The sequence below is a fragment of the Bufo gargarizans genome, chromosome 6 (genome assembly GCF_014858855.1).
Source record: "Bufo gargarizans isolate SCDJY-AF-19 chromosome 6, ASM1485885v1, whole genome shotgun sequence".
In the NCBI taxonomy this organism is placed as follows: domain Eukaryota; kingdom Metazoa; phylum Chordata; class Amphibia; order Anura; family Bufonidae; genus Bufo; species Bufo gargarizans.
This window is the reverse complement of record NC_058085.1, coordinates 153,186,020-153,199,118: the sequence shown is the minus strand read 5'-3', so window position 1 is coordinate 153,199,118 and position 13,099 is coordinate 153,186,020. Positions and strand designations below refer to the sequence as shown.

The window sequence follows — 13,099 nt, the reverse complement described above, 5'->3', positions numbered from 1 at the left end:
CGTACACTAGGAATCTAGTAATTTTATTCGCTTTTTGCTTAACAGCAATTTTTAGAGTGCAAAGAAATGCCATTTGTAGCATCTTAAATGGACACTTTCATCAAAATGTATCACATATTAACAGCCTATATATGAGTATTCTATGTAAAAACAAATCTCAGTCAGATCATTACTGCTGCCAGAAAGGGAAGCTAGATGAGGGACTCAATTAAGAGCATCACACATTACACTGATAAGAGAAATGCTTTTCTGTGGACATCTTTATCTTGGTCCAGCAAGAGAACAGAACTTTCATACTGTTATCCCAATGCTTCCCCTGTTATTATAAAGAGGATTACTTTGCAGATAACATCTCCCACTCAAGGCGGCAGTAAACTAACAGTGAATTACCTATCTATATAGGAGGTGTTATCATTTGCGTCAAATGCTACAGAAGGACAATCATTTATATTAGATTTTTTAATGGTATAACTACTGCAGCACGGTGGCTCGGTGGTTAGCTCTAGTGCCTTGCAGCTCTGGAGTCCTAGCTTCAAATCCGACCAAGGACAACATATGTATGGAGTTGTTCTCCCCGTGTTTGTGCGGGTTTCCTCCGGGTACTCTGGTTTCCTCCCACACCTCCAAGACAAACTGATAGGCAGTCTATATTGTGAGAACCACTGGAGATGGTAAATGATGATAATGTCTGTAAAGCACTGCAGTATACGTCAGCGCTATATAAGTGAGTAAAATAAACACTGCCAAAATAGAATACAGCCAAAAGTAATAAGAAAATAATTGTTTATGAATAATAAGTTAAAAAATACCCATTTTTCATGGAAGTGTCCCATAAATGCTTATTTGTGCAGTAGCTTCAGATGCTTCTTCTTCATTTCAGATTTCCACTGCTTTGGGGGATAGCTGGCAACACAAAGGTAGCCCATCAGAGGGAGAGGATCTTGTACAGAGTATTCAGTCTGTGTCTAGCCAGGTAAACGTTTTTACCATAGTGTACATACTATTAGACTATTCCTGGTACATTTTGCTAGACCACTATATGTTTGTGAAAATTAAAATGGCATGTATTGTCTGATCTCTTCTTACATTAGGCTTCAAGTAGCTTTACTGGGCAAACTGTGTCCTCCTCCTCCTCCATGGAGTTTTTTAATCTACCTCCTCAGGAGACCACCAAGTTTGATATCCCTGTAACATCAGGTATGTACGAATCCTTCCGTTTTGCACCACTGTTATGGCAGATAGATATTTACTCCTTAATTAAGAAAATAAAATTACTGAAAATACTTAAATATTACTTTATTCTAAATATATTCCGAAATACCTTTAATTAGTTATAAAGGCTTGTTTTGTCTAGGGAGCAATTATTAGCAGAAAAAAATGGCCACCATCCTATTAGTACAGACAAAACCTGTCCTAATCACACAACAGGACAAGTTACTTCAGGACACTGAGCAAAAGAGCTGCCTCATCCTCCCCTCTGCTCCTCCTGAACTCCATTCCTACAGAGATTCAGCTGAAAATCTTATTAAATTGTATTCAGGATCATAATCCCTGACAGGTAGAGCAAAGAGGAGGCTGAGGCAGCTCCTAGTGTTCTGAGCTCTGTGTGGTTAGGACAGGTTTTGTGTTTACTAATACAATGGCAGCCATTTTATTTTTCCTAATGATTGCTCTGTAGACAAAATGAGCCATTATAACTAATAAAAGTTATTTGGGAATATATTTATAATAAAGTAATATTTAAAGGGGTTGTCCGAGTCCATGGAAGTATTTCCCAGAGAACAACTTTTAAAGGGCCTTTTCTGATATTAGAAAAAAGAATCTGCTTTTTACAAGTAAACAGCTCCTACATCTGTCTGAGTTCTGCCCGGTTTGTCTGCAGTTGTGAGTTGAATGAACAGGAAATGTAGATTTGTAATGAAAAATTAAACAATGTCCCAATATACTTTCTGGATCAATTTCTCATAAACTCTCTGATTGCTGTCTTTTAACAGAAACGTTCACTGTTTATTTCCAGTGGGTAAATAATCAGTCCTGATCATAAGGAATCGATACAGAAAGTACATAACCCATTTTAAGCATTGGCCAAATGGTGGGCTTTGCTGTAGCTATGTGCCACATGCTGCATTAAATGTTGGATAATTTTCTAAATGCTTTTATTTTACTTGTTTTATGTTATACTGATTTCTAATGATGTTTTATTCTCTGCCAAGACAGTACGTCTTCTGGTGCATAACTGAGCCGTGGATATTGGAAGTTCAGTGGGCAGCTAAGGCTACTTTCACACCTGCGTTCAGGTGTCCGCTCGTGAGTTCCGTTTGAAGGGGCTCACGAGCGGCCCTGAACGCAGCCGTCTGGCCCTAATGCATTCTCAGTGGAGGCGGATCCACTGAGAATACATCCGTCTGCCAGCGCTCAGCCTCCGCTCCGCTCAGTGAGCGGACACCTGAACGCTGCAAGCAGTGTTCGGGTGTCCGCCTGGCTGTGCGGAGGTGAGCGGATCCGTCCAGACTTATAATGGAAGTCAATGGGGACAGATCCGCTTGAAGATGACACCATATGGCTCAATCTTCAAGCGGATCCGTCCCCCATTGACTTTCAATGTAAAGTCTGAACGGATCCGCTCAGGCTACTTTCACACTTAGAAATTTTTCTAAGTTATAATGCAGACGGATCCGTTCTGAACGGATGCAAACGTCTGCATTATAGGAGCGGATCCGTCTGATGAAACATCAGACGGACCCGCTCCGAACGCTAGTGTGAAAGTAGCCTAAGCTGTCCAGTAGCAGTCGGCTGTACAGTTTACTGCGCAACGTCTATTCCTCTCAGCCCCCATACAAATACATGTTCAGCTGTATCCTCCCTGAGAACAAAAGGATTGGGCATGTTGAAATCAAACATACCATCCTTATTCCCCCAAAATCTTTCACAGGAGAGTCAGTAGCCCCCCATAAACACTAGGTGGATGGCCAACACCGCTGAAATCAGTGGGCTCGGCTGATTCTAATCTAATGTGTATGTTCAGCCTTCCAGAGAACTAATCTCTTAAAAGGATTGTATAACATTCTTAGAGAATGCAGCTAACCCAGTGAGCAACTGATTTCTTCACCCTGTCCCCACATCAGTCAGTGAAATTCTACACTATTGCTCTGTAGCACTTGGCTGTCTGGAGCACTATAGGATGGGCACTTATCAGCTCTGACCAATAGAGAGGGGCTTCTCTATCAACCTCCTAACAGTTTTGCTCAAGCTCTGCTTGGGCTTTGAGAAAACGAACAGTTCAGCCTGAGTGGAGCTTGGGCAGCAAGGTGAGAGGGGGAGAGCTACTTTAACCCTTCATATCTCAGGCCGTGTAGTAGCTAGAGGTATGGGCCTGACAATCTAAACTTTCCCAGGATGACAGCATTAGCTTCTCTGCATCGGGAGATATAGCCATTTAGAAATGGTGTCAGCAAAAATCAGGCCTTAGGTACTCCTGACCCGATTTCTAAAGGCTATATCCCCCTTCCTTTAGGAGCTAATGATTCAATCATGGTCTTGTTTGAACCACAGAATGAAGTTATCATGTTAGGCTACTTTAACATCTGCGCTTTCACTTTCCACTATTAAAATCAGTCATAGGATCTCAATAGCGGGGGAAAACGCTACAGATTTGTCCCCATTCATTGTCAATGGGGACAAAACTGAACTGAAGGGAACGGTGTGCATCAGAATGCGTTCCGTTTCATTGCGTTCCCATGATGCACATAGAAACGCTGTAAGCATCATTTTTTATTTAGTCATGGGATGCGGAGCAAGACGTCTCCATTAACTTACATCCCATGCGGGATCTCTGACCAAAAAAAAATAACGTTCATAACGGATGCAAACGGTTGTATTATCGTGACTGCATTTTTGCTGATCCATGACAGATTGAGCAGAAATGCAGATGAGAAAGTAGAATTACTTATATATGGTGTTTCCCCAAAAATAAGCCCTAGCGCTTTTTTTGCAGGGTTTTTGGAGTAGCCTTAAAATATAAGCCCTACTCTAAAAATAAGTCCTAGATACAGCCGTATTTTATTTTATATAAAGGGAAGGTGGGGGAAATGTGCGGGCTGCAGCAGCTCAGGAGCGCTCACTAATGGCTCCTGAGCTGCCACGAAACTGTGGGCGGGCGGGCAGCGCAGGCTTTAGTGAATTAGCCTAAATTATTCCCTTCACTTTCGCGTTGGGCGGGCTGGAGGCTTCTCTGTATGCCCTGTATTGCTGCCAGCCCGCACATTCTTACTTACATGAAGGAGGCAGCAGGAGGATCTCCTTCTCCTCTCTGCTGCCTGGAGGAGGCTCCCTACATCTCTCCTGTGCCGTATCTGCTCTCCCTGGTACCTTAGATTGCTGCCTAGGTCCCTTGGGTAAGGACAGCTCAGGGGCAATATATGGTACCAGAATGAAAAATGTGTGGCAAATATGACTATAACCCCCTTCATCCATAGGAATGCACCCATATACTTCAGGGGGCAGATGAGGGGAGTTATAGTCATATTTAATATACAGGTCCTTCTAAAAAAAATTGCATATTGTGATAAAGTTCATTATTTTCTGTAATGTACTGATAAACATTAGACTTTTCATATATTTTAGATTCATTACACACCAACTGAAGTAGTTCAAGCCTTTTATTGTTTTAATATTGATGATTTTGGCATACAGCTCATGAAAACCCAAAATTCCTATCTAAAAAAATTAGCATATTTCATCCGACCAATAAAAGAAAAGTGTTTTTAATACAAAAAAAAGTCAACCTTCAAATAATTATGTTCAGTTATGCACTCAATACTTGGTCGGGAACCCTTTTGCAGAAATGACTGCTTCAATGCGGCGTGGCATGGAGGCAATCAGCCTGTGGCACTGCTGAGGTGTTATGGAGGCCCAGGATGCTTCGATAGCGGCCTTAAGCTCATCCAGAGTGTTGGGTCTTGTGTCTCTCAACTTTCTCTTCCCAATATCCCACAGATTCTCTATGGGGTTCAGGTCAGGAGAGTTGGCAGGCCAATTGAGCACAGTAATACCATGGTCAGTAAACCATTTACCAGTGGTTTTGGCACTGTGAGCAGGTGCCAGGTCGTGCTGAAAAATGAAATCTTCATCTCCATAAAGCTTTTCAGCAGATGGAAGCATGAAGTGCTCCAAAATCTCCTGATAGCTAGCTGCATTGACCCTGCCCTTGATAAAACACAGTGGACCAACACCAGCAGCTGACATGGCACCCCAGACCATCACTGACTGTGGGTACTTGACACTGGACTTCAGGCATTTTGGCATTTCCCTCTCCCCAGTCTTCCTCCAGACTCTGGCACCTTGATTTCCGAATGACATGCAAAATTTGCTTTCATCCGAAAAAAGTACTTTGGACCACTGAGCAACAGTCCAGTGCTGCTTCTCTGTAGCCCAGGTCAGGCGCTTCTGCCACTGTTTCTGGTTCAAAAGTGGCTTGACCTGGGGAATGCGGCACCTGTAGCCCATTTCCTGCACACGCCTGTACACGGTGGCTTCCGCAGGTCCCCCAAGGTCTGGAATCGGTCCTTCTCCACAATCTTCCTCAGGGTCGGGTCACCTCTTCTCGTTGTGCAGCGTTTTCTGCCACACTTTTTCCTTCCCACAGACTTCCCACTGAGGTGCCTTGATACAGTACTCTGGGAACAGCCTATTCGTTCAGAAATTTCTTTGTGTCTTACCCTCTTGCTTGAGGGTGTCAATGATGGCCTTCTGGACAGCAGTCAGGTCGGCCGTCTTACCCATGATTGCGGTTTTGAGTAATGAACCAGGCTGGGAGTTTTTAAAAGCCTCAGGAATCTTTTGCAGGTGTTTAGAGTTAATTAGTTGATTCAGATGATTAGGTTAATAGCTCGTTTAGAGAACCTTTTCATGATATGCTAATTTTTTTAGATAGGAATTTGGGGTTTTCATGAGCTGTATGCCAAAATCATCAATATTAAAACAATAAAAGGCTTGAACTACTTCAGTTGTGTGTAATGAATCTAAAATATATGAAAGTCTAATGTTTATCAGTACATTACAGAAAATAATGAACTTTATCACAATATGCTAATTTTTTTTAGAAGGACCTGTAAACACTATCCAGGGACTGTTCTGTAATTGGCATGTGTCTATATAAAATATGTTCATGGAGCCAAAATAAGCCCAACCCCAATAATAAGCCTTAAACCCTTTTTTCAGAGAAAAAAATAATATAAGACCCTGTCTTATTTTCTGAGAAACACTGCACATTTCAGGCACCAGAGTTGTGAGCCAGCTATATTTATTTCAGATATAAATTCTAAATTTATAATGAGAAAAGTGACATTTTCGGGAGGGTCTTTCCAATTGTAATGTGACTGGGGCTTAAGTGGTTGTTTAAAGTTAATAAAAAAAACATACCAACAGTAAATGGTCTAAAATAACAAAAGAAGTCATACTTACCACTTTTCTACTGTGCCGCTTCCAGCATTGTGCTCCGGTCCTCCCTGCCAGGGTTTGTTTTCCTGGGTGTAGCAGTGACACCCAGCAGTCACTTGCCATATCCTGTGGAGGCCAGTGATTGTCTGCATGATTAGTTCCTTGGTAAGTGTAGGATGTCACAGCTTTAGTCAGGAAGATCATGCCAGTAAAAGACTGGAACACGGCGCTTGAAGCAGTGGCGGAAAAGTATGACCTGTGACTTTTGACCATTCTCTGTTGCTGCAGGGTTTTATTTAACGTGGACAACCATTTAACCTCCTTACAATCGCATTAAAATTGGAAAAACACTCCCACAGATGTGACTTTTTTTTATTGTAGATCTTTAATATCTGAAGTGAATCCTATTGGCGAACAACTCGGGGGGGGGGGGGGGGGGGACAGTAGCATTTTAACCCCATAGTTACATAACTAATTTTAGCCTTAAAGGGCTTCTACCACCAGAAATACTGTTATGTAGCTGAGTCTGACTGACATTAGCGATGCGCTAATGTCAGCACTACATAACAGTATGTTTTTGACATTTCTCCCTGCAGCCGTTTTGGTAAAAAAAAAAAAAAAAAAAAAAAAAAAACTTTTATAATATGCTAATGAGCCTCTAGGTGCTATGTGGGCGTAAAATCAGCACCTAGAGGCTCCGTCTACTCACCCTTTATCCCGCCTAGGTCCCCCGTTCTGCCCGCCACGCTCCTCTTGATTGATGTGACTGTTCGAAGCAGCGTTGACGAAATCCTGCGCCTGCGCCGTTTACTTTTGTATTCGGCGCAGGCGCAGTGAGTTAATAATGCGCTCCTGGTGCCGGATTCCTTACTGCGCCTGCGCCGACTACGTCACAGTGAGGAAGCCGGCACCAGGAGAGCGGCCTTCACTCACTGTGCCGAAGACTGAAGTGAACGGCGCAGGCGCAAGATTTTGTCAACGATGCTGCGAACCGTCACATCAATCAAGAGGAGCGGGGCGGGCAGAACAGGGGACCTGGGCGGGAAAAAGGGTGAGTAGACGGTGCTGATTTTACGCCCACATAGCACCTAGAGGCTCATTAGCATATTATAAAAGGGATTTTTTATTTTTTACCAAAATGGCTGCAGGGAGAAATGTCAAAAACATACTGTTATGTAGTGCTGACATGGGCGCATCGCTAATGTCAGTCAGCTACATAACAGTATTTCTGGTGGTAGAAACCCTTTAAGGACCAGTAACATTTTCCCCCTTTGTGTTCCAGCAGTCATAACTTTTTTTTTTTTCTCATTATTTTTTAATATTTTATTTTGCAGGATTAGTTGTAGATGTTTTAGGAACCATTTTGGGGTATAAGTAGAGTGTTAAATAACAAATTATTTAATTTTTAGGAGCAAGATAAAAACAGCAATTTAAACATTATTTTCTGAAATTTATTTATGGTTTTCACTGTGTGGTATAAATAACATAACTTTATTACGGTATGTGGTCAGTGCAAGGAGAATCATGCCAAATTTCTATATTTTTTTCTTTTTTTCTTTTCTCCTGCAGGCTGTCGGCTCCCCAACAGCCACCTTTCCTTCTCCTGACTGAAGAAGGGTGGCTGCTTTAGATGCTCATATCTCTGTATAGGTAGCAACTAGACATATATTATATTTGGCTTGTTTGAAAGCTTGGAATTCCAAGCTTTCAAACAATACCAGAATCTTCACTACATCAGGAGATATCGCTGTTAGAAATGGGAATGGCCGTGAATGCAGCTGAAAGTGAAAGTAAAAGCAGATTTTTCTGTGTTTATTGCCGACTTGATTAACAGCAATATCTCCTGCTGATGTTGTGCTGATGCTGTGATTCTGGTCTTGTATGAAAGCTTGGAATACCTCTAGCTGCTACCAATGTAGAGATATGAGCAGGTAAAGCAGCCCTTCCCCTTCTGCCCGACCTGTACTTGGGGAGAACAGTTAAAGGGGTTGTGTCACTTCAGCAAATTGCATTTATTATGTAGAGAAAGGTAAAGGGAGTCTGTCACCTAATCTGAGCGTTTTAGACCGCTCAGATCAGGTCAGAGACTCTTTGACCCTCATTACAATTGTACCTTTCTTTTCTGTGTCCGTCATCAAGTTCATGAAAAAATAAACTTTTTAAACGTATGCAAATAATACAAGGCACTTACTAATGTATTGTTATTATCCATATTGCTTCCTTTGCTGTCTGGATTCATTTTTCTATCACATTAATACACTGCTCGTTTCCATGGTGACAACCACTCTGCAATCCAGCAGTAGAGATGAGCGAATTTCTCAAAAGTTTGATTCGGCTGGTTCGCCGTATTTTCCGAAAAGATTAGATCCGAATTTATTTGCTGCGAATCGTGTTAAAAATCTGCTATTTCTCGCCCATATTCATTGGGGGACACCGGAACCGTGGGTATAGCTATGTCCTCTAGGAGGCGTTGACACTAGTAAAAGCTGTTAGCTCCTCCCCTGGCAGCTATACCCCTTCCAGCCTGGAGAGAGAGCTTCAGTTTTTTCTAGTGTCAATAGGAGGCAAGACCTCCCTGCTCTGCAGGGATCTCCTGAAGATTTTTTTTATTTTATTTTTTTCCCTTCTTTTTCAGATGGGAAAACAGTGGACGCCTTGTCTCCCTGTTCTCCCGGGGTCGAGTTGCGCCAGTGCCGGTCACCCGCACTGCTGCCTCCCCCACAGAAGACAAGGTGGACCAGGGCAGCCTCGCTCCCCTGCATCCCGCCAGCCAAGGGTTTACCCATCCAAGCCACCCTTATCCAGCGTCCTGCCACTACGGTGCCAGTAGCTGAAGGGGTGACCCTGCTGGACCAGAGGAGGGGTGAAGATGGCGGCAAGTCAGAAGATGAGGTGAGTACACGGGACTAGGTAAGTATGTCCATTCTGACATGCATTAACCCTTCTGCGTCGTCTGGTCTTCTCCCTCCCTCCCTCCCTCTTGGTGGCAATAGATTCTACAGGCACAGGGTTTTAGCAAGCCCAGCACCTCACTCCCCTTCTGGTATAACCCCTGGCACAGTGCTCATTGTTGTCCTCCAGGCGGGACAACTGCACATAAGGGGTTAATACTGGCATCGCGCTTCGGCTCTCCAAGGAACATGCTGAGAAGGGAGCTCAGAAGGCTCCCGATCTCTTCCTGGGGCCGTCATCTTCCGCCATTATGCACCCCTTTCGGATCGGACGCCGGGCGCGCCGCTCTGGAGGGGGTTGGCCACGATGTGATTTGCCCGCCCGCGCTGTATCTGCCAGCCCGCGGATGGAGACGCCGCTTCCACCTCCACAGGAATGAGCGGCACCTAACACATTGCCACCCCTATTAGGAGCGGACGCCGGGCGCGCCGCTCCGGAGGGGGTTAACTGACCATGCGTTTGGTGTTTCGGCCGCGATGTGTTTGTCCAGCCCGCACTGGTGTCCGCCTAGGCCGCAAACTTCGTCACCTGGGGGGGGGGGGCACTCTGGCACAAATTCTTCCCGCCCTGCTCCGCCTCCCCCAGAAGCATGCTGAGTCCGCCCCGGTCCTAAAAGTGGCCTTAACACTTTCATGCCCAGCCACCTCTTTAGGCCAGCATATCTGGGGATCCACCCCTGATGCACGCTGTAATGCAGATGATTTTAACCTTTTCCTGCCTCTTGTGCGCTTGAGGCCGGCATAGTATTTTTAAAAAATAAAAATAATGTGCGCCATACGGGTCCCCCTCCTCAGCCCTCACTACCGTGGCACCAACCTGTCTGTGTGGTACCACACTGGGCCATGTCCTATCTCGGATAGGGAGGACCTCTCATATTCCCAATCCGCCCTCCAGGACCGTTTGGTTGATAATTCTCCACCTTTGCAAGATCCCGTGGAGAACAGTTGAAGTATTCCCAATCCACCCTCCAGGTCGTTTGGTTGATATTTCTCCACCTGTGCAATCCAGTGAAGGACCACTGCAGGATCCTAATCCGTCCTCCGGGGCCGTTTGGTTGATAATTCTCTGCAGGATCCCAATCCGTCCTCCGGGGCAGTTTTATACAGGACCCCTGTTCTCAATCCACCCTCCCGGGTAGTTTGGTTGATGATTCTAAACCGGCTCAATTTTATACAGGACCTCTGTTCCCATTCCCGTTCCCATTTGTTTGCTAAGCCCCTTCCTGCACAGTCCGCATCTGCCAGGGGCGAGATTCTGAGGGGCAGACCTGCGCACTAGTGGACCACAGCAGGTCATCTTCTCCTCGTACGTCTCTGCACCCCCTCCCTTCATTCCCGGGTCACGCTCAGGCGCACCCTCTCACACAGGAGCGGGTCCGTCCGAAGGGGGGGGGGGGGGGGGTGAGAATCACTGATTCAGACCCTGACATGAATCCGGAGCAATCTCCTAACATTGCGTCTACGGTGGCCAGCAGCACTTGTCGTAGGCATTACCCTATTCCTTAGGTGGAGACATTGCACTACTTGGGATACAGTACTGACCTTAAATATTGTCCCCTGTCATAGGTGGACTAAGTACAATAACAATGGTTTCGGTGCCGGACGTGTACATTCCCCCTTCTGTAGGTGGTTGAATTGCATCTCCACTGGGTTCAGTACCTGCCGTATTCAATAGCTCCTTCCACAGGTGGCAGGCTGACATTATCACTGGTTACAAGGTGTGTTGTATGCATTACCCCCTTACTTAGGTGCTAATTGCACTCCCACAGGGCACAGGACTCGCCATATGCACTAGTTCTCGCCGTGGGCATTAACCCTCCTTTTATAGGTGGGGTATTTTCCCTACCACTGGCTTAAGTACTCCGTACGCATTCCACCTTCCATCGGTAGGGTGATTGCACCACCTTTGGATACGGTCCGACTGTCGCGCTATCCTCCCATAGCCGGAGTGTTACACATCACTGTGCTTCCTGCCTGCCTTCCTCCCTTTCGCAACTGATCCACTAGCAGGGGAATAACTGAATATCTTCAGATACGGCAATTCAACAGTCGGTACTCGGCGGTGCCCGATACTCTTACTATAGTGCTATATGAGTGCCACCAGTGGATACGGTGGTTATGCTCATTGTGTTCTTTTGGTACTGGTTTTGGCCATGATTATAACTCCTCTGTCTTTCAGGGGGTTTACTAGCATCACTTGTGTCTTAGAGACTCCCATCTCCATGGGTCTTCATTGTTCCAGTCGGTCATGATATTGTCCGCATCAGTGGTAGTGCGTACACCATTGCACATATATGGGGAGTACGTTCCAACGGGTCGAGTGCTTCACTGACCGTATTATCTATCCACCACTCCTCCTCCTCTGGGAAAGTGGTTATGCTGGCGCTCTGGTAGCAGCTACAGCGTGTTTTCCTCCACAGGTGCAGCCTTTTGCTAATGCTCGAGTTTGTGGTCGCTGCAGTGGGACATCCCCTCAGGTAGGGGCCCTACAATGGCGCCAGCTTGGCAGTTGCTCCCGTTCAGCGCCTTTCCAGGTAGAGTTCTTAAGGTTGCTCTACTTAAACTGGGGCAGTATGGTACGTGGCTTCTACGGATAGTCTCAGGCCTCCCTCTCAGTTTTTTGCGCTGATGGACGAGCACTGGCTATTACTGTGGGAGCGGTGTTGCATACCACTGCATACTTGGGGTCTGTCTGTTTAGTTTTTTCATCAGGTGAGGGACTCTGCTACAACTGAAATCCTTGGCTACTTCTGTATAGCGCCAGTCTCTACGGGAAATGGGCTTGGACCTAGCCTATTCTTCCCCTGTCCCTTTCCTCCTCTGGATCATGATTCATAGACACCCCGCATGCCTTGGTAGTTCCTATGTTACTACCTTCCCTCATCTGCATCTGCATGGGGTATTCTTTTAGAGGCCTTCCATTCCAGGCACGCTCTGGTCCCAACTGGTGGGCTGTGGCCCCCTCCACCTCCCTCCTTCTATAGGGACTCCTTCCATGTGTCTGGGTGTGCTAACGGTATACTACACGAAGGCTCCCCACCTTCTCTCCCGAGCAGGAGTTCCGGAAATATACGACATGGATGCCCTGACATCTCCTTGGCGGGAGTTTCTCCCTCCTTACGTGTTTCTTCTCTCCTACCCAGGGTTCTACAGAGGATCAGATGGAGGGCATTCCGACAAATCCTAGTCGCTCCGGATTGGCCCTGTCGCGCGTGGTACGCCGATCTCGTTCTCCTTCTAGGAGATGTCTCTTGTCACTGTCTCTTGTCACTGTCTCTTGTCACTGTCTCTTGTCACTGTCTCTTGTCACTGTCTCTTGTCACTGTCTCTTGTCACTGTCTCTTGTCACTGTCTCTTGTCACTGTCTCTTGTCACTGTCTCTTGTCACTGTCTCTTGTCACTGTCTCTTGTCACTGTCTCTTGTCACTGTCTCTTGTCACTGTCTCTTGTCACTGTCTCTTGTCACTGTCTCTTGTCACTGTCTCTTGTCACTGTCTCTTGTCACTGTCTCTTGTCACTGCCTCTTGTCACTGCCTCTTGTCACTGCCTCTTGTCACTGCCTCTTGTCACTGCCTCTTGTCACTGCCTCTTGTCACTGTCTCTTGTCACTGTCTCTCGGAGACGACCTTCCTTTAGGGTCCGGTCTTACATCGGCATTTAGGGTCTTGGTTGAGGGCGTGGCCTCCCCTGGTGCCCATGGAAACCTTCTT

At 45.8% G+C, this 13,099-nt stretch overlaps 1 protein-coding gene across 6 annotated transcripts in view; it reads left to right on the top strand.

Annotated features, from left to right (window-relative positions):
* Nucleotides 1-13,099, top strand: part of SEC31B (SEC31 homolog B, COPII coat complex component) — a 127,513-nt gene that overhangs the window by 40,025 nt on the left and 74,389 nt on the right. For all 6 annotated transcript variants that reach the window (XM_044296837.1, XM_044296834.1, XM_044296836.1 and 3 more), the window contains exons 13-14: nucleotides 881-973; nucleotides 1,092-1,197. In XM_044296837.1, the coding sequence (XP_044152772.1) occupies nucleotides 881-973; nucleotides 1,092-1,197 (199 nt within the window). The remainder of the gene's footprint in view (nucleotides 1-880; nucleotides 974-1,091; nucleotides 1,198-13,099) is intronic.